Below are 19,649 nucleotides of genomic sequence, written 5' to 3'. Positions count from 1 at the left end.
TATCAGATGCCTCTTCGCTTAAATCCCGGGTCAGCTTATATCGATGCCGCAGGTCAAATGGCACACGCTGACCCTGTCTTCGTATATGTCCCTTTCACCACTACCGACCTTTTAAACTGGAAGACCCATAATTCCTCGTATACTGAGAAACCACAAGCCATGACTGATCTGTTCACCTCAATAGTACAGACACATAATCCGACATGGGCTGATTGCCAGCAGTTATTAATGACTTTATTTAACAATGAGGAAAGGACAAGAATAAATCAAGCAGCCATTAAAGCATTAGAGGATAGAGCCCGTGCTTTGAACCAAGCTAATCCAGCAGCATGGGCCGCAACACATTATCCCAACACTGATCCCGATTGGAACGTAAATGGTGCTGATATGGTTCAACTCAGAGCCTATAGAGACGCTATAATTGCTGGCATGAAAGCCGGAGGAAAGAAAGCCATTAACATGTCGAAGACAGTTGAGGTGATCCAGAAAAGCGATGAAGCGCCCAGTGTCTTTTATGACCGATTATTGGAGGCGTACCGCTTGTACACCCCCTTTAATCCGGAAGACGCAGACAATTCCCGAATGGTTAACTCCGCCTTTGTCAGCCAAGCTTACGGAGATATTAAGCGCAAGCTACAAAAGTTAGAAGGGTTTGCAGGTATGTCAATCTCCCAACTAATGGAGGTAGCTAATAAGGTCTATATGAATAGGGAAACAGAAAGCAAGAAAGAGGAGGAGCGCAAGATGCGTAAAAAGGCTGATATGCTAGCGGTAGCGATCGCAGGCGTAGATAAACGGGGCCCAGATAGAGGCAATAATAGATGGAGTAGGGAGCCTTTGAGTAGGGATCAGTGTGCGTATTGCAAGGAAGAAGGGCATTGGAGGAACGAATGTCCGCAAAGAGAGCAGTACGAGAGAGACCAACCCAGGGCAGGCTACGGAAACTTTAGAGGCAGAGCGAGAGGTAGAGGAGGTCCCGGAGGGAGTAATGGTTATAGAGGGAGTAATGGGAACAGAGGAAGTGTTAGGGAAGACAGGTATATTCCAGCAGCGCAAAGGTCTCGCGATAGAGAAGGTAGGGACTTTGTAGGATTGGCTGACACGGTCATGGAGGACTATTGATACCGACCGGGCTCCATCCCCCTTGGTCGAGCGGAGCCTATGGTCGATGTATCAATAGGGGGGAAAAGGAGTGCGTTCATGATCGACACTGGTGCTGAACATTCAGTGGTGACTAATCTAGTTGCTCCTCCATCTGGAAGGACTATTACTGTGATAGGAGCAACTGGAAGAAGTGCTGAAAGACCGGTTCTTAAAAGTCGACTCTGTACATTGGGAGGCCACGTAGTAAAACACCAATTCCTTTATATGCCTGAATGTCCAGTCCAATTGCTGGGACGTGATATGCTATCCAAATTACAAGCGCAGATTACGTTCCTACCAGATGGAACAACATCTTTAAAGTTTAATGGACCTTCAGGTATTATGACTTTATCCGTACCAAAGGAAGAAGAGTGGCGACTTTATACAGTGTTGACTAGCCAAAACCCTAGGAGTGATGAGACATTGTTTAACATACCAGGAGTTTGGGCAGAGAACAACCCACCAGGACTGGCCCGCAATATTCCACCAATAAAAATTGAACTGAAACATGGGGTTTATCCAGTGAGCCTAAGACAATATCACATTCCGCAGAAGGCTAAGAAGAACATCCAATCCTATCTGGATAAGTTCATACGGTATGGTATCCTAAAATTCTGTACTTCCCCCTGGAACACCCCATTGCTGCCTGTTCAAAAGCCCGGCACAGATGAGTATCGACCTGTGCAGGACTTAAGAGCAGTCAATGATGCGGTTGTTAGCATACATCCAGTTGTACCCAATCCATATAACCTGCTTGCTTTAATTCCGGGCGGGGCTACTTACTTCACAGTTTTAGACCTCAAAGATGCCTTCTTTTGCCTCCGAATTGCCGCAGAAAGTCAATGTATTTTTGCTTTCCAATGGGAGAACGCTGTAACGGGCTCAAAACGCCAAATGACTTGGACAAGACTGCCCCAAGGGTTTAAAAATTCACCTACCCTATTTGGTTCAGCCCTAAGTCAAGATCTATTGGATTTCGAGTCCATCCCAGGAGAGTGTGTATTGTTACAATATGTAGATGACTTGTTGATAGCAGCAGTTACAAAAGAAATCTGTCAGCAAGCAACGCACGATCTACTACACATTCTCTGGAAGGCAGGATACAAGGTGTCTAGAAAGAAGGCTCAGTTGTGTTTGCCAACTGTCAAGTATCTAGGATTCCATATCTCTGAAGGTCAAAGAATTATGGGGCCAGAGAGAAAAGAAGCTGTCTGCCAAATACCAATACCCAAGAATAGAAGACAAGTGCGAGAATTCTTGGGGGCAGCAGGCTTCTGTAGGATATGGATTCCCAGCTATGCGATACTAGCAAAACCTCTGTACGCAGCTATCAAAGGTACAGAGCACGACCCCTTCTTATGGACCCAAGAACAGCAAACGGCATTTGAAGATGTGAAGAAGGCTTTGATGAGTGCCCCAGCATTAGGTCTACCTGATCACACACAACCATTCTACTTATATGTACACGAGCAAAGAAGAATGGCTGTGGGAGTATTGACACAGTACTTGGGATCATGGCAAAGACCTGTTGCCTACATGTCTAAGCAACTGGATGCAGTGGCCAGCGGACTTCCACCTTGTCTAAGAGCCGTAGCTGCAGCCGCCCTGCTAGTAGCTGAAGCCGATAAACTCACTCTGGGTCAAGAACTTTATGTACGAGTCCCACATGCAGTACAGACGTTGTTGGATTACAAAGGAAATCATTGGTTTAGTAATAGCCGTATGACCAAGTATCAAGCAATGTTGTGTGAAAACCCAAGAGTGCATTTAGAGACTGTAAACACCTTAAATCCAGCTACCCTTTTGCCACAACCTACTGAAAGTCAACATGATTGTCTGGAAGTAATGGATGAAGTATTCTCAAGTAGACCAGATCTTCGTGATTTTTCCATCCAGAACCCCGATGTTCAATATTATACAGACGGCAGTAGTTATGTGAAAGAAGGGATCCGCTATGCAGGATATGCAGTAACAACCATAGACAAGGTGATAGAAGCTCGGCCACTGGCGAAAGGAACATCAGCACAAAAGGCAGAATTGATAGCACTGACACGAGCGTTACAATTGGCTGAAGGTTTAAGAGTGAATATCTATACGGACTCTAAGTATGCGTTTTTAACCACTCATGCCCACGGAGCTTTGTATAAAGAAAGAGGACTACTGAATTCAGAAGGCAAAGAAATCAAGTACGCAGCTGAAATCCTACAACTATTGGAAGCAGTGTGGGAGCCGAAAGAAGTCGGTATCATACATTGTCGAGCGCATCTGAGAGGAGATGGTGATGTAACCAAGGGAAATCGGATGGCAGATAGTGCAGCTAAGCGTGCTGCTGAATCAGGAAGACAGGAGTATGTGGGGCATATAGCTGCTCTTATACCAACTCCACTGTCCCAATGGACTCCAGTTTATACAGCTCAAGAAGAGGAGTGGTTAAAGACTGAACCGGGAAAGTATTTGGAGAACAAGTGGTATCAGCTAGAAGATGGAAGAATAGTTATACCAGCATCACTAGCAGTAGAAATTGTCCAAAACTATCATAACGGGACACATTCTGGGAGAGACAGTACTGAAGAATCTCTTAGAAAACATTTCTACATACCAAGATTGTCCAACTTGACTCAGGCCATTGTACGTAGATGTGTAACGTGTGCTAAAAATAATGCAAGACAAGGACCAGTAAAGCCACCAGGAGTCCAGTTTATGGGGGGACTCCCCATGTCCGATCTACAAATAGACTTTACAGTGATGCCTAAATCGGGTGGACATCGTTACCTGCTGGTAATTGTGTGCACCTATTCAGGCTGGGTAGAAGCATGTCCTACTCGTACAGAGAAAGCAGGAGAAGTTGTGAGATTCCTGCTACGAGAAATAATACCCCGATATGGACTACCCTGTTCTATAGGATCGGACAATGGTCCAGCTTTTGTTCACCAGTGCCTACAACAACTGACTCATATGCTTGGTATAAAGTGGAGGCTTCATACTGCATATAGACCCCAGAGTTCTGGTAAGGTAGAGAGAATGAATAGAACTATAAAGAACCAGTTGGCTAAAATGTGTCAGGAAACCCAACTTAAGTGGAACGTTCTCTTACCCATAGCTTTATTGCGAATCCGCAGTACCCCTACCAGAAGGATGGGCCTCTCTCCTTTTGAAATCATGTATGGGCGACCACCTCCCGTACTTGGTAACTTAAGGGGGGACTTGAGTCAGTTGGGAGAAGGAATTACCCGGCAGCAGGTTGTAGAGTTGGGTAAGACTATGGAGGAGGTACAGAAATGGGTACAAGATAGATTACCTGTGAATATTTATCCCCCTGTTCATAGTTATCATCCAGGAGATCAAGTGTGGATTAAAGAGTGGAATAATGTACCGTTAGGGCCCAAGTGGAGAGGTCCTTATGTTGTTCTTTTGTCTACCCCTACAGCAATAAAAGTAGCAGAAGTGACTCCGTGGATACATCACTCCAGGGTTAAACCAGCAGCAGTCGATTCTTGGCAAGTTACAGCAGATCCAGAGAATCCCTGCAAGATCCGGTTAAAACGCACTACTCAGTCGGAGTAACGAGGAATTATTGTGGATTACAAATTTTATTGTTACAGGTGTGAGTGAGAAGGCCATAATAAAGCCTGTCCGCTTACCATCACATAGTGTATAAGCCAGGAAAGTCTCGAAGGGACACCTGTGAAGATGAGCAGAACTCCATTCCCTGCAGCCCCTCACATCCTGGAAGCTGAGGCGCCATCGCACGGACGAAGACTGAGGATGACGGCGAAAGATGTGCTTTTGATAGTGTTTATTTATATGTGTTTTTATATTCAGGAAGGTAGAGGTACCGACACTCCTAGCTGTGAGGTATGCATTAAGACTACGAGAACAGGTAACCATATTTCCCAAACCCTAATTTGGCATTCACAATACGAATGTAAAGGAGATGTATCGAGATGTAGATACTTAAATATAGATTATAGTGTGTGCCATTTAGGAGTAGGAGAACCTAAGTGCTTCAGTCCGGAGTATCAGCCTCGTACAATTTGGTTGACTCTCAGGAATGGAGATCCTCAGGGGACCCTAATTAATAAAACGGTGTTAGAATCCGTACATTCTTCGGGTGTTCTGCTATTTGATGCGTGTAAAGCGATATCGAGTGGTAGAAAGCCGTGGAATGTATGTGGGGATCTTAGATGGGAGAGGACGTATGGGTCTAACGATAAATATATTTGTCCCAGTAGCAAAAATAAATATGTGAGTCCTAGATGCCCAAATAAAGACTATAACTTTTGTCCATATTGGTCTTGTGTGGGGTGGGCGACTTGGGGACAGACAGTAGACAAAGACATGATTGTTACTAAGTTGCCTACCAATCCATACTGTAAGTCTATGGAATGCAATCCAGTCCATATTCTTATAAATAACCCCGACAAGTTCTTAGATAAATATGGTAATTTATTTGGGTTTCAAATATACGGGACGGGTTTAGACCCTGGGACAATATTATTTATAGGGATAGAGACTGATACGGTATCCTCCCAGACTCATCAAGTATACCATTCCTTTTACGAAGAGATGAGTATAGATAATAAGATCCCCCATAATGCTAAAAACCTGTTCATCGATTTAGCTGAAAGTATTGCCGGTAGTCTTAATGTTACCAACTGCTATGTGTGTGGAGGTACTAACATGGGAGACCAATGGCCTTGGGAAGCAAAGGAGGTAATGTCCGGTTCTGAGGCAGTTGACCAATTAATATCTACACAAGCCGATTATCATATGAGTGTTAGAGGTAAATCTGAGTGGAGATTAAAGACCTCCATCATAGGTTATGTTTGCATAGCAAGGAAAGGAATAATGTATAATACTTCTGTAGGAGAATTAACTTGTCTAGGGCAAAAAGCTTATGATGATGATACAAAGAATACAACTTGGTGGTCGGCTTCAAATGTCTCAGAACCATCTAACCCGTTTGCTAGATATGCCAATTTAAAGGATGTGTGGTTTGATCTATCCATCACATCTACTTGGAGAGCCCCAGCAAATTTGTACTGGATCTGTGGTAAGAAAGCCTATTCGGAGCTGCCACAGGACTGGGAAGGGGCATGTGTGTTGGGTATGCTCAAACCATCCTTCTTCTTGTTACCGATTGAAACAGGTGAGACTTTAGGTGTTAAAGTGTATGATGTGAATCATAGGAAGAAAAGGGGACCCATAGAGATAGGCGCCTGGGAAGATGATGAATGGCCTCCCCAGCGTATTATAGATTATTATGGGCCAGCCACGTGGGCTGAGGATGGTACCTTTGGTTATAGAACCCCTATTTATATGCTCAACCGTATTATAAGATTACAGGCGGTGGTTGAGATTATCACAAATGAGACATCACAAGCGCTCAATCTTCTAGCGAAGCATAACACCAGGATGAGGACAGCAGTCTACCAAAATAGATTAGCCTTGGATTACCTTTTGGCAGTAGAGGGAGGTGTATGTGGGAAGTTTAACCTAAGCAATTGCTGTCTTCAAATAGATGACGAAGGGCAAGCAATAGCTGAGCTTACTAGCCATATGGTTAAACTAGCGCATGTGCCTACTCAGGTATGGAAAGGGTACAATCCAAGTAGTTGGTTTGGTAGCTGGTATGAGTGGTTTGGAGGGCTTAAGGCAGTGGTAGGTGGAGTCCTACTGATTTTACTGTTGTGTCTACTCCTACCGTGTCTTATACCCTTAGTAGTTAGGTCTGTGCAAAGCCTGATAGGAAGTATAGCAGAGAGGAAGGCTGCTGCACAGATAATGGCGATATATAAGTATAAGGCTCTAGATCAGGGAGAACCAATGCAAGAAGATGAATGTTGAAGATTCACATCATAAGAAAAGTCTGGTCTGGTTCATGGTAACCTGAGGTATATGCAAACCAAGGTTAAGTGATGCCTCAAGTAATTGTGAAATATCAGAGGCATCAAAGGGGGGAATGTGATGTAATTCCAGTAAAATACAAGTTTAGCAGGCTAAGATTGCCACAAGGCATATGTATGTATATGTGTTTGTAGTATCAGTTAGTTAATTACACGTAGCTAAGATACTGTCATCACTGTACTGACCAGGTGCAGGAATGTAAGAACTGGAATTACGCGTCCCTCTCCTTTGTATCAGATGAGCCACGTGGTTAGACCGGATGGATGAGTTTAGACTCTATTCATTAAATAGGTTAAGGGTATGTGTGGGTGTAGTTAATTGTGGGAGGAGCTACAGTGCTATATAAGGAATGTACTCTATGTATTCAGTACTCAGACTTTGCTGTATTTTGGTGACGCTAGTCCCTCTGAGTCCCGATCGGTGATCCAATAAAGAATCTCTTCCTTCCTGAAGAAACCTGTGTCCATCTCTCTGTGCTTGGCTTCCGTCAGTTTCTCCGGTATCACTGCAATGGGTTATATTGCTCTGCAATGGGTGAGGATGCTCTGCACTGGGTTATATTGCTCTGCAATTGGTTATATTGCTCTGCAATGGGTTATATTGCTCTGCATGGAGTGGGTTATATTGCTCTGCACTGGGTTATATTGCTCTGCAATGGGTGAGGATGCTCTGCACTGGGTGAGGATGCTCTGCACTGGGTGAGGATGCTCTGCACTGGGTTATATTGCTCTGCAATGGGTGAGGATGCTCTGCACTGGGTTATATTGCTCTGCACTGGGTTATATTGCTCTGTGTGGGGTTATATTGCTCTGCAATGGGTGAGGATGCTCTGCACTGGGTTATGTTGCTCTGCACTGGGTTATATTGTGCTGCACTGGGTTATATTGCGCTGCAATGGGTTATATTGCGCTGCAATGGGTTATATTGCTCTGCATGGCGTGAGTTATATTGCTCTGCACTGGGTTTTATTTCTCTGTGTGGGGTTATTATGCTCTGCATGGAGTGGGTTATATTGCTCTGCACTGGGTTATATTGCTCTGCACTGGGCTATAATGCTCTGCACTGGGTGAGGATGCTCTGCACTGGGTGAGGATGCTCTGCACTGGGCGAGGATGCTCTGCAATGGATTCTATTGCTCTGTGTGGGGTTATTATGCTCTGCATGGAGTGGGTTATATTGCTCTGCACTGGGTTATATTGCTCTGCAATGGGTAAGGATGCTCTGCACTGGGTTATATTGCTCTGCAATGGGTTATATTGCTCTGCAATGGGTTATATTGCTCTGCACTGGGTGAGGATGCTCTGCAATGGGTTATATTGCTCTGCAATGGGTGAGGATGCTCTGCACTGGGTTATATTGCTCTGCAATGCGCTGTGTCAGGGCTCGGACGTTCTGCAGTGAGTAGGTAATGTGTCAGAGTATAACTCACCCTTTACACCCGGTTCGGGTGATCTCCCCAGTGACCCCAGCCTTACACCCGGTTCCCGTTGCCTAGTAACGGATAACAACTCCAGCCAGGCTTTATGTTCAGGCCAGGCCCGGAGCGGTGCATGCTGGGAAGGCCGTCAGACACGTCAGAGCTGCGCGAGGGGCGTGGCTCCTGCAACCACCAGTCTCGACGCTCCTCCCACCGACCGACAGGGGACGGGAGCAGGGTGCGTGTCGTCACTGAGCAATGACCAATGAGCGCCGCGGAATCCAGTGCTGACCAATGAACAGGCGCCCTGATCCCCGGAGCTCGCCGCTGATTGGCTGATCGGGTCCGGCTCAGAGCAGATGGTCCGGCCGTCGGCTGAGCTACCTGTGCCGGCAGGATGAATGGCGGCCCCGGCTCTCTGTCTGACAACCGGGAGAGGATCCTCAGGCTGGGGGAGAGCTTCGAGAAACATCCCCGGAGCGGCTTCCACACCATCCGCTGTGAGAGACAGTCAGAGACCCAGAGAGACAGCCTGGGAGAGACAGTCAGAGACCCAGAGAGACAGTCAGAGACCCAGAGAGACAGCCAGAGACCCAGAGAGACAGCCTGGGAGTGACAGTCAGAGACCCAGAGAGACAGCCTGGGAGTGACAGTCAGAGACCCAGAGAGACAGCCTGGGAGAGACAGTCAGAGAGACAGCCTGGGAGAGACAGTCAGAGAGACAGCCTGGGAGAGACAGTCAGAGACCCAGAGAGACAGCCTGGGAGAGACAGTCAGAGACCCAGAGAGACAGCCTGGGAGAGACAGTCAGAGACCCAGAGAGACAGCCTGGGAGAGACAGTCAGAGACCCAGAGAGACAGCCTGGGAGAGACAGTCAGAGACCCAGAGAGACAGCCTGGGAGAGACAGTCAGAGACCCAGAGAGACAGCCTGGGAGAGACAGTCAGAGACCCAGAGAGACAGCCTGGGAGAGACAGTCAGAGACCCAGAGAGACAGCCTGGGAGAGACAGTCAGAGACCCAGAGAGACAGCCTGGGAGAGACAGTCAGAGACCCAGAGAGACAGCCTGGGAGAGACAGTCAGAGACCCAGAGAGACAGCCTGGGAGAGACAGTCAGAGACCCAGAGAGACAGCCTGGGAGAGACAGTCAGAGACCCAGAGAGACAGCCTGGGAGAGACAGCCTGGGAGAGACAGCCTGGGAGAGACAGCCTGGGAGAGACAGTCAGAGACCCAGAGAGACAGCCTGGGAGAGACAGTCAGAGACTGCCAGCGCGACAGCCTGGGAGAGACAGTCAGAGACTGCCAGCGCGACAGCCTGGGAGAGACAGTCAGAGACTGCCAGCGCGACAGCCTGGGAGAGACAGTCAGAGACTGCCAGCGCGACAGCCTGGGAGAGACAGTCAGAGACCCAGAGAGACAGCCTGGGAGAGACAGTCAGAGACCCAGAGAGACAGCCTGGGAGAGACAGTCAGAGACCCAGAGAGACAGCCTGGGAGAGACAGTCAGAGACCCAGAGAGACAGCCTGGGAGAGACAGTCAGAGACCCAGAGAGACAGCCTGGGAGAGACAGTCAGAGACCCAGAGAGACAGCCTGGGAGAGACAGTCAGAGACCCAGAGAGACAGCCTGGGAGAGACAGTCAGAGACCCAGAGAGACAGCCTGGGAGAGACAGTCAGAGACCCAGAGAGACAGCCTGGGAGAGACAGTCAGAGACCCAGAGAGACAGCCTGGGAGAGACAGTCAGAGACCCAGAGAGACAGCCTGGGAGAGACAGTCAGAGACCCAGAGAGACAGCCTGGGAGAGACAGTCAGGGACCCAGAGAGACAGCCTGGGAGAGACAGCCTGGGACCCAGAGAGACAGCCTGGGAGAGACAGCCTGGGACCCAGAGAGACAGCCTGGGAGAGACAGCCTGGGACCCAGAGAGACAGCCTGGGAGAGACAGCCTGGGACCCAGAGAGACAGCCTGGGAGAGACAGCCTGGGACCCAGAGAGACAGCCTGGGAGAGACAGCCTGGGAGAGACAGCCTGGGAGAGACAGTCAGAGACCCAGAGAGACAGCCTGGGAGAGACAGTCAGAGACTGCCAGCGCGACAGCCTGGGAGAGACAGTCAGAGACTGCCAGCGCGACAGCCTGGGAGAGACAGTCAGAGACTGCCAGCGCGACAGCCTGGGAGAGACAGTCAGAGACTGCCAGCGCGACAGCCTGGGAGAGACAGTCAGAGACTGCCAGCGCGACAGCCTGGGAGAGACAGTCAGAGACTGCCAGCGCGACAGCCTGGGAGAGACAGTCAGAGACTGCCAGCCTGGGAGAGACAGTCAGAGACCCCAGAGACTGCCAGCGCGACAGCCTGGGAGAGACAGTCAGAGACCCCAGAGACTGCCAGCGCGACAGCCTGGGAGAGACAGTCAGAGACCCCAGAGACTGCCAGCGCGACAGCCTGGGAGAGACAGTCAGAGACCCCAGAGACTGCCAGCGCGACAGCCTGGGAGAGACAGTCAGAGACCCCAGAGACTGCCAGCGCGACAGCCTGGGAGAGACAGTCAGAGACCCCAGAGACTGCCAGCGCGACAGCCTGGGAGAGACAGTCAGAGACCCCAGAGACTGCCAGCGCGACAGCCTGGGAGAGACAGTCAGAGACCCCAGAGACTGCCAGCGCGACAGCCTGGGAGAGACAGTCAGAGACCCCAGAGACTGCCAGCGCGACAGCCTGGGAGAGACAGTCAGAGACCCCAGAGACTGCCAGCGCGACAGCCTGGGAGAGACAGTCAGAGACCCCAGAGACTGCCAGCGCGACAGCCTGGGAGAGACAGTCAGAGACCCCAGAGACTGCCAGCGCGACAGCCTGGGAGAGACAGTCAGAGACTGCCAGCCTGGGAGAGGCAGTCAGAGACCCCAGAGACTGCCAGCCTGGGAGAGGCAGTCAGAGACCCCAGAGACTGCCAGCCTGGGAGAGACTGAGACTCTGAGACTGAGAGAGAGACTGAGACTGAAGTTACAGATTGGGGGGCAGCACAGGGAGAAGGGGTGAAGTTACAGATTGGGGGGCAGCACAGGGAGAAGGGGTGAAGTTACAGATTGGGGGGCAGCACAGGGAGAAGGGGTGAAGTTACAGATTGGGGGGCAGCACAGGGAGAAGGGGTGAAGTTACAGATTGGAGGGCAGCACAGGAGGTACAGTGAGTAGCTGTGAGTGGTGGTACATGGGTTGAGAGTAAATCAATTAACAAACACAGAAGTGCTGGAGGTTTAATATTTCTGATGAAGGAATAAAACATTTGTTCGTTCTTTGATTTCTCATTGTTTGGGATTAGTAGGATCCGTGCATCGTACAGGCTGTATATGCAGCGTGGCAGTATGGGGATTTAGAGTTTCATTGTGTTTAGCGCTCTTTGATGGTATCGGAGCGCTCCATGTAGAGAGCCTTGCTCTCGCTCTCCATGCTGCTTGCAGGCTTGGGGACCGGCTAGGTCCATGTGAGCCCCAGCTGCCAGAATGTGTGTGAATGAATTTGATAGAAATCCGACAGACGGCCTTGCTGTAGAATGAACCAGCATTTGCTGAGCCCTGCTGGAGGAATGATTGAAGCAGGTACCTCTGTGACCCTAGCGATACAAACAGCAGTGACGAAAAGATTGTCCAAGCTAGCAGGCCTGGAAATAACGTAAAACATACTCTTACTATATATGGCCCCATATGTTTCCCTTTTAACACGTGCAACGTCTCGCGGGAACACTTTCTTATAGCAAATATATAGATTGTGGTTTATTCAAATTTCAGTTCAACTTGAGCAGTTTATTATTAACAGAGGACTCAGAAATGTACGTTAGGATTTAAACCAGACAACATAGTTATGCCTTAGAAGCTATGTAGGTACTAGGCGGAGAAAAAAAATCAGTTATTTACATTTGTTTTACTATTTCTATCACCTTTGGCCTAAAGTAATTAATATAACTTTTTGTTGTTGTTTTTAGACGACTTCAAACCAGCATCTATCGATACATCTTGTGAAGGGGATCTGGAAGTTGGTAAAGGTGAGCAGGTGACGATCACTTTGCCCAACCTAGAGGTGAGTTACCTGCCTTTCAGTGGGATAACAAATCCATGGTTAGTGAGATGGCACACCTGATTTCTTAGATAAATCCATATAAATCCTACTACCAGCTGGCTACACATCTCCGGCTACACATGCTATGGAAGGTTTGGTGGGTTTTCTGTTTGGAGGTGTCCATCACAGAATTACCATGAAATTAAACCAGTGATGAATAATATTAAAAATAAACATCTCTTTATCTCCTGAGGACACATGATGCCTTCAGCCAAACAGAACCTGTTTAGTTCCTGGCTTTTTATTGAAAAAGATGAAGAAATGGTTGTTTGTTATAGCTGTCTGTGCCATAAGGAAGCTGTAAATCGTTTATTTAGTAGTAATAAATCAAGAAGTGATTCAATGTATCTCTATGAGGAGATGCTGATTGGCCAGGGCTGTGGTTGGCTTGTGCTGGCTCTGCCCCTGATCTGCCTCCTTGACGAGCTCAGCCAATCCTTTGTGAAAGCATTGTGATTGGATCAGAACAAGACGTCTGATGATGTCAGGCAAGCAGCCAGATCAGGGACAGAGCCAGCAGCAGACTGCAATAAAGGTACGATTTGCTATATTTAGGGGGGCAGAGGGGCTTGATGGGTGGTTTTTAACACCTATGTGTGTTCCTGACCTTATAGTGTTCCTTTTAAAAGAGAATAACTGTGACATTGGTATACGATAAAAACATTACAGCCGCCTTAATGCTTTAGATTGACAGCTTAATTTAGAATTACTGAAGGTTTTCAAGGCTATTAAAAGCCAAGTAGGAATTGTCAGAATGAGATAAGATGGTAAACCATGCAAGCAACTAAATTAGGAATAAATAAGTGTAAATAATATTTCTTAATTTAGAAAAATTGTCTTTTGGCATAAAACTAGACTGACCATGAGTGATACGTGGTACCTTGCTATGATTTTAGTGTAAGACAAATAAAATGGGGGGGGGGGGGGGGGGGAGAGAGGAAGGTACAAATAAGAAACCATAACAAAACATGAGTGATCATTCTCCCTGGGAAGTGCTCCAAAAAAAATAAAACCGCCAGAAATAGTCAGAGGAGACACAGAAAACACCAGCCCGAGACTCCATCAGCCGTTTGGGAACTGGAGGCCTCTAGAAAGTACAGGGAGAAAGGCGCAGTGGTATCCATCAATGTCCCCAAAAGAGTAAAATGGTCGCTGTGGGCTAAAAGCCTGGGCCACTCCCGGAACCATCTCCTTATGCCCTCAGATCCTTCCGCTCCAGGCGTCAAGGTAAAGGTATTGAGTGCTTCTTCACTAGGATGCATAGGGCAGGCAGGGATGTCAGACACCACCTGCCATTTGGATGAGTTGATGGTTTCACTGCTTAATTCTGAGCCAAAAGTATGACTTCGAAAAGCGGCATTGAATTCTTCTCAGCTCCACTGCAACTTCTCCGCTACAGGAGCCTCTTAGGTCAGCCAGTAGAGTCGGAGTGTGGCTGGGTAGGGAACAGGGTGAGGTTACAGGGCACCAGTAGAGTATCTTAGCATGCAACCTGCACCAAGCCAGGAGGCCGTCTTTTCCAACCATAGAGCCAGCCGGATGTAGCTGCAAGGTCTCTGTGTGTTTACATGGCAATTGACCATGCTTCTAGGCAGAAGGGTGTACCAGACACTTGAATAGTGATGCTGCCACAAACAGTGAGGTGGTGAACAACGGAGCTACAGTAATGTGCGGCCATCCATGCTGGCAGCCAGGCCTTGCCCCCCAAATTGGTAGTATTATCTGGTTTATTAAATTGTACTATTCTATGTTCTATTATATAGATTGTTATATGTAAATATATTCTATTGTTTATTATAAATTGCCCTGTGAATCCATCACTCTTCTAAAACCAGTTCTTGCATGTTCTAATTGATGTGAAGTTTTATATTGATATATAAATAGTGTTTTACATGTGATTGTTAAAAAATGGAGGACAGGGGGACAACTCTTTCTTAGTTTTCGTTGATTATTTTTATTACTTCCCACAGGGCTCAACTGCTCCGGTCACAGTATTTAAAGGTTCTAAGCGGCCGTATCTCAGGGAATGTATTCTGATAGTAAATCACGATACAGGGGAGTGTCGCTTGGAGAAACTGAGCAGTAATATAACCGTGAAAAAGACCAGGTATTTATCAACATGCCGAGTGTCTCCTGTATCTGTTATAATATCTTGATCCACCAATCCAGTGACTGCATTGGGTAATGTTGTTCCATCTAATTGAGTTCTAACTGCTTATTCTGATCTCAATAAATGAGTTGAGATGGAAACTATTCCTTTCTCCTGAGTAACAAACTGGTATAAGCATTGCTTCTTGGAAACCTATGTACAAATGTTAAACTGAGGCCTGATCCGATGTCCCATGATGGGGACCGGTCTATTTGGGGCTGTCACAGCCGTGTTTGTTGGACTTTGTCTCAATTTTTCCTTCAATCTCTACTCCTTAACAGGGCAGAAGGGAGCAGTAAGATCCAGTCTCGTATTGAGCAGCAACAACAGCAGATGCGCAGTGCGTGTAAAACGCCAACTAGCGGCAAAAATTCTTCACCCGCCGAGAAAATGTCCCCCACATTGCCCATGGACGATATTGAGAGGGGTGCGTATAAGAACCAGCCAAACAACTTCAGCTTGTGAAGGGGGGGAGTTGACTTATTGAATCCATTTGATTGTATTTTGTGATATTACTCTTATCCATCCATTTCCAAAGTAATTACAGTATATAATGTCATATTTGTCACAGCTTGTTACCTTTCAGGCACAATAGTCCTCTTTTCATTTCAAACAGTGTACACCCAAATCTCCCCTCTCTGAGTATACTGGGAGTCTTGCTCCTTGAATGTTATAAGGTTTTTATTGTGATTTTGGATTATGCCGTGTTAACGATCTGTTGTGTATGTCCCTTAATCCGTTCATTTGTACATTTTTATCTAGAAAAGCAAAGTGTTTTTTTCCCCTTCTCTCTGTGTGCTGTATAGTATATTCACGGTACCAATTTAATTTAGCAGCTGGTTAGATCAGGGCTAATGTCACTGCCTTTAAAACTGGGCACCCTGGACCAAAAATCTAACAATATATATCTGCCTTGCTCAATAAAATGTAATGTGTTCTTTTGAAGACCTGTGTGATGGGTAAAGTTGTGCGTGTGGAGTGTTTATTCTGTTTTGTGTTCATCTTATTATTAGAGTTGATGGCTGAAGTCTCCGCGATCGACCAAATGAGCAGTTCTGACAGTTCGTCTGAATCCAAAAGCTCTTCGTCCTCAAGCAGTGGTGACAGCTCCAGTGACTCGGAGGACGAAACGCACAGGTCATCCCACTCCACTTCATTGTCACTGCCACAGCAGAATAATTTTACCTCCAGCATGGAGAACCTACATAACAAATCTCAGGACAACGGTGGGCAGATGATGAGCACACTGAGTGAGTACTCTAAAGTCCTCCTGTACACTCACACCACGACTGCACACAGGTGGAGTGTCTGCTTCTGATGACAATGCTACACGATGTATACTGCGAAGGGTTTCATACATTACATCCCGTTTTCTGTGTCCCATTTTAGAATTCTATATAGCTCCACCAGTGTAAATTATTGCAGGGATTATTGCACAAGTAAGCCAACATTCTTAGTGATTAGCATTGATGATGTGCACAAGGTCACAGCGCCGCTCCTCTCATGATGCAGCACCTCCATGACACAGAAATCCTACCATTCATTGATACACAGACTATCTGTTTAACATTACTTGCATTCAATGGGTTCTTTCTATATTTTGGTTTTCTTCCTGTTGATGGAAGATGTTCTCGTGCATCCTTTCATAAGTTGCATTTTATGGCTGATGCGGCACTGCATGAGTAACGCGATGTTTGCCCCTGTTCTGGGTTTTAGAAATAATATATAATTAATTTGTTTGGGGTTCTGTTTTTATTCTTTTTGGTTGTTTTTTTACACATCCGTCTAAATGTTCGTCTCTGTTATCAGGTTTTGTTCAGATGCTGGGGATCTGCTCTTATCAACCTCTGCAGCCCCAGGGTGGGGCTGTGTCTATGCTGCCGCATGTGAACGTGTTTATATACAATTTAAATCCACTTAGAGGAGCGCATGCATGGCTTATACAAGTCGTGTCTATTTATATAAAAATAATTACATTTTGTTTAAACTTTTTCGTTTTTTTTGACTGGGTTATTGTATTTAAAAGGACTATAAGTGTTTTATACATTATACACATTCCAGGTCTGTTTATAAAGTAGCCGTGTTATGCTCAGATGTAGGTGACAAAGGCCCCTTATGTTAAATTAGAACATTTAATTTATATTTTGTTCTCGTGATGTGTAGATCAAACATTACACATATCTTTTAATATTTGATTGTGTAATTATGAGCCACCTAGTTGGATTCAGGTTGTCTCCCTGTAACTGACCGTCACACTGCTCCTGTCTTTTCGTTTAGTGTTGCTAACTGTGCTGTGTGTTCTATGTGGTGACACTTGTTCTCTCTTTCAGGAAATGACTTGCAGCTCAGCGAGACAGGGAGTGACAGCGATGACTAAGAAGCACAGGTGGCCTGCTTGCCGTGATGTTGAATTTAATTCTCTCGAACAATCCAGCATCTGTTTCTGGACATGAATTCCCAGGTCTTAATGACTGAAATGAATGAAAATATTTGATATACTTCTGTTTGTACTAAAATAGCAGTTTGTGCTCCGTGCCCTTTAACCAGCTGTATTACTGCCACTGTCACACCAGCAGGCCACCTGTTTCCACCTAAAGTTCACAGAATTAGCAAATTGTTACATTCTTTATCTTATCAAATTGACTATGATTTTCGTTTTTCTTCCCCTCCTCATTTTTGAGGCAGCAGTGTGAAGTAGAGACTTATTTTTTTTAATACTATAAATGACACGTATTTTTGGGAAATAATGCAGAATATCTGATTTATAGCTTGCTTACAGTTTGATCACACCTCAAAACCAAGCAGCCCTCCCCCTTCAGAAAAACAAATATTTAAACTGGTGATATAATGTAAAAATGGAAGAATATTTATATCATGTAGGTGATGACGCTAGCAATCTCTCGTGCTTGTTCCGTTCTCCATGAATAGACCCAGATGTGGTCTAATTTGTCAAAGTTTAGTGTAATCTACCAGCCGGCACATGGAGCAATATCTGTTACATGTGAGCTCAGCCAATAAGCTGCCAAAGAATCTTCTTTCTAAACAGTGTTTTTCCACCTTTCTCTGAATTCCAAAGACCCAAGTCTTGCTGTTTGTTACTATGCTAATTTGCAATCCTTTCCCCACTTTTCTTTTTAATTTTCTTTTATTTTCCTATCTATCCAAATAGCTGCATTGCAGGAATTGCAATCTGTCTCATCAGACGATGTGGACACATAATTTAATAAATCTGTTATTTAAACACGTCCTGCAATGTTCTTGTGGATGTAGTAGTGTTGTTTGTGGGATGTTCTGAATTCTAAACAGAATAATAGTGGAAATACTTTGCCACACTAATTTATAGGATGGGCTAGTCACTAAAGTGTGAATTTTATAAATTTAAGAAAACACAAAAATCTCAGTTTTCAGTTCTGCTATTTTGGCCCAAAACGTTTAAATTAATTTTGCTTTGCTGACACTTTACATTTAGGCGAATGACCCAGTAATTAACAGACCACACACGTTGGGTTTGATAGTTTGTTTAGAATTGGTTCTGGCAAATGGAGCGCACAGTCACAGTGCCATATTCTCTCCATGACGCTATACTATTGCAGGGTTCACTAGTTTGGGCCATGGCTTGAATCTAACAACGACTGCCTGGACGGTGCACTTGCATCAGCTGATAATTGACCTCTGTCCAATTCTTACATTACTAAAATTCTGCAGCACCACAGAACTTATCTCATGAGCAGTTCTTTATGGGAAGTAATTGTAATTACATTTTAGCTTTTTTCTTTTCTTTATATTTTAAAGGGACACTATAATCACCACTTTAGCTCAGTGAAGCAGTTTTGGTGTGTAGGAGCCATTTAGGAGTTAAATCACCTTGTTGCTGCACCCTAGCCACACCTCCCTGTATGTGACTTACACACATTTTCTAAACACATCCTGTAGAGTCATCTAATGTTTATACTTCCTTTATTGCAGATTCTGTTTAATTAAAAATTTAATATCTCCTGCTTTATTAAGTTTGCTAGACCCTGAAGGAGCCTCCTGTATGTGATCAAATTCCAATTTAAAGAGCAGATAATACACATTTTAAAATCAAATTACTATGTGATTGAAAGTGAAACTTTATTATTATTTATTTTTAGTTTTTTTTATGCAGACTGTGTGAGTCACAGCCAGGGGAGGTTTGGCTAGGGCTGCATACACAGAAACACAAGTGATTTAACTCCTAAATGGCAGAGAATTGAGCAGTGAGATTTCAGAGGCATGATCTATACACCAACACTGCTTCATTCTGCTAAAGTTGTTTTGTTGACTGTAGTGTCTCTTTAAAGAAAAAAATGCTAATTTAAGTGCAATCGGACTTGTACAGCATACCTAACGTGTGTGGGGCCCTGGGGTGTCCCTTTAATGATACAACCCCATCCAGTATAACTTATATAACCTTACGTGTGTAGGAGCCTATAGTGTTCCTGTAATAATATAAACCCACCCAGTATAACTAACTGTAACCTAACCAGGCTCCCACACACATTAGATGCACTGTGTAGGTTACAGTTAGTTATACTGGGTGGGTTTATATTGCTAAAGGGACACTCCAGGCTCCCACACACGTTCAATGCACTGTGTAGGTTAAGTTACAGTTAGTTATACTGGGTGGGTTTATATTTTAATAATATAAACCCACCCAGTATAACTGTAACCTAACCTACACAGTGCATCTAACGTGTGTGGGAGCCTGGAGTGTCCCTTTAATAATATAAACCCACCCAGTATAACTGTAACCTAACCTACACAGTGCATCTAACGTGTGTGGGAGCCTGGAGTGTCCCTTTAATAATATAAACCCACCCAGTATAACGAACTGTAACTAACCTACACAGTGCATCTAACGTGTGTGGGAGCCTGGAGTGTCCCTTTATAATATAAACCCACCC

General features: G+C 45.6%; 2 protein-coding genes across 2 annotated transcripts in view; one reads left to right on the top strand and one right to left on the bottom strand.

Moving 5' to 3' along the window:
* Positions 1–8,909, bottom strand: part of IQCB1 (IQ motif containing B1) — a 40,908-nt gene extending 31,999 nt beyond the window's left edge. The window contains exon 1 of the mRNA XM_063429193.1: positions 8,480–8,909. The gene's annotated coding sequence lies outside the window, so the exon portion shown is untranslated. The remainder of the gene's footprint in view (positions 1–8,479) is intronic.
* On the top strand, positions 8,797–17,967 carry EAF2 (ELL associated factor 2). Its single transcript, XM_063429194.1, has 6 exons — positions 8,797–8,967; positions 12,442–12,536; positions 14,546–14,682; positions 15,006–15,151; positions 15,738–15,974; positions 17,055–17,967. The coding sequence occupies exons 1-6, from the start codon at positions 8,865–8,867 to the stop codon at positions 17,099–17,101; spliced, it is 765 nt and encodes a 254-aa protein (XP_063285264.1). The 5' UTR covers positions 8,797–8,864; the 3' UTR covers positions 17,102–17,967.
* Positions 17,968–19,649: the final 1,682 nt, after the last annotated feature.

Source organism: Pelobates fuscus, chromosome 8 (genome assembly GCF_036172605.1).
Source record: "Pelobates fuscus isolate aPelFus1 chromosome 8, aPelFus1.pri, whole genome shotgun sequence".
NCBI lineage: Eukaryota > Metazoa > Chordata > Amphibia > Anura > Pelobatidae > Pelobates > Pelobates fuscus.
The sequence above is the reverse complement of the archived record's forward strand: the minus strand, read 5'-3'. Positions and strand labels throughout refer to the sequence as shown.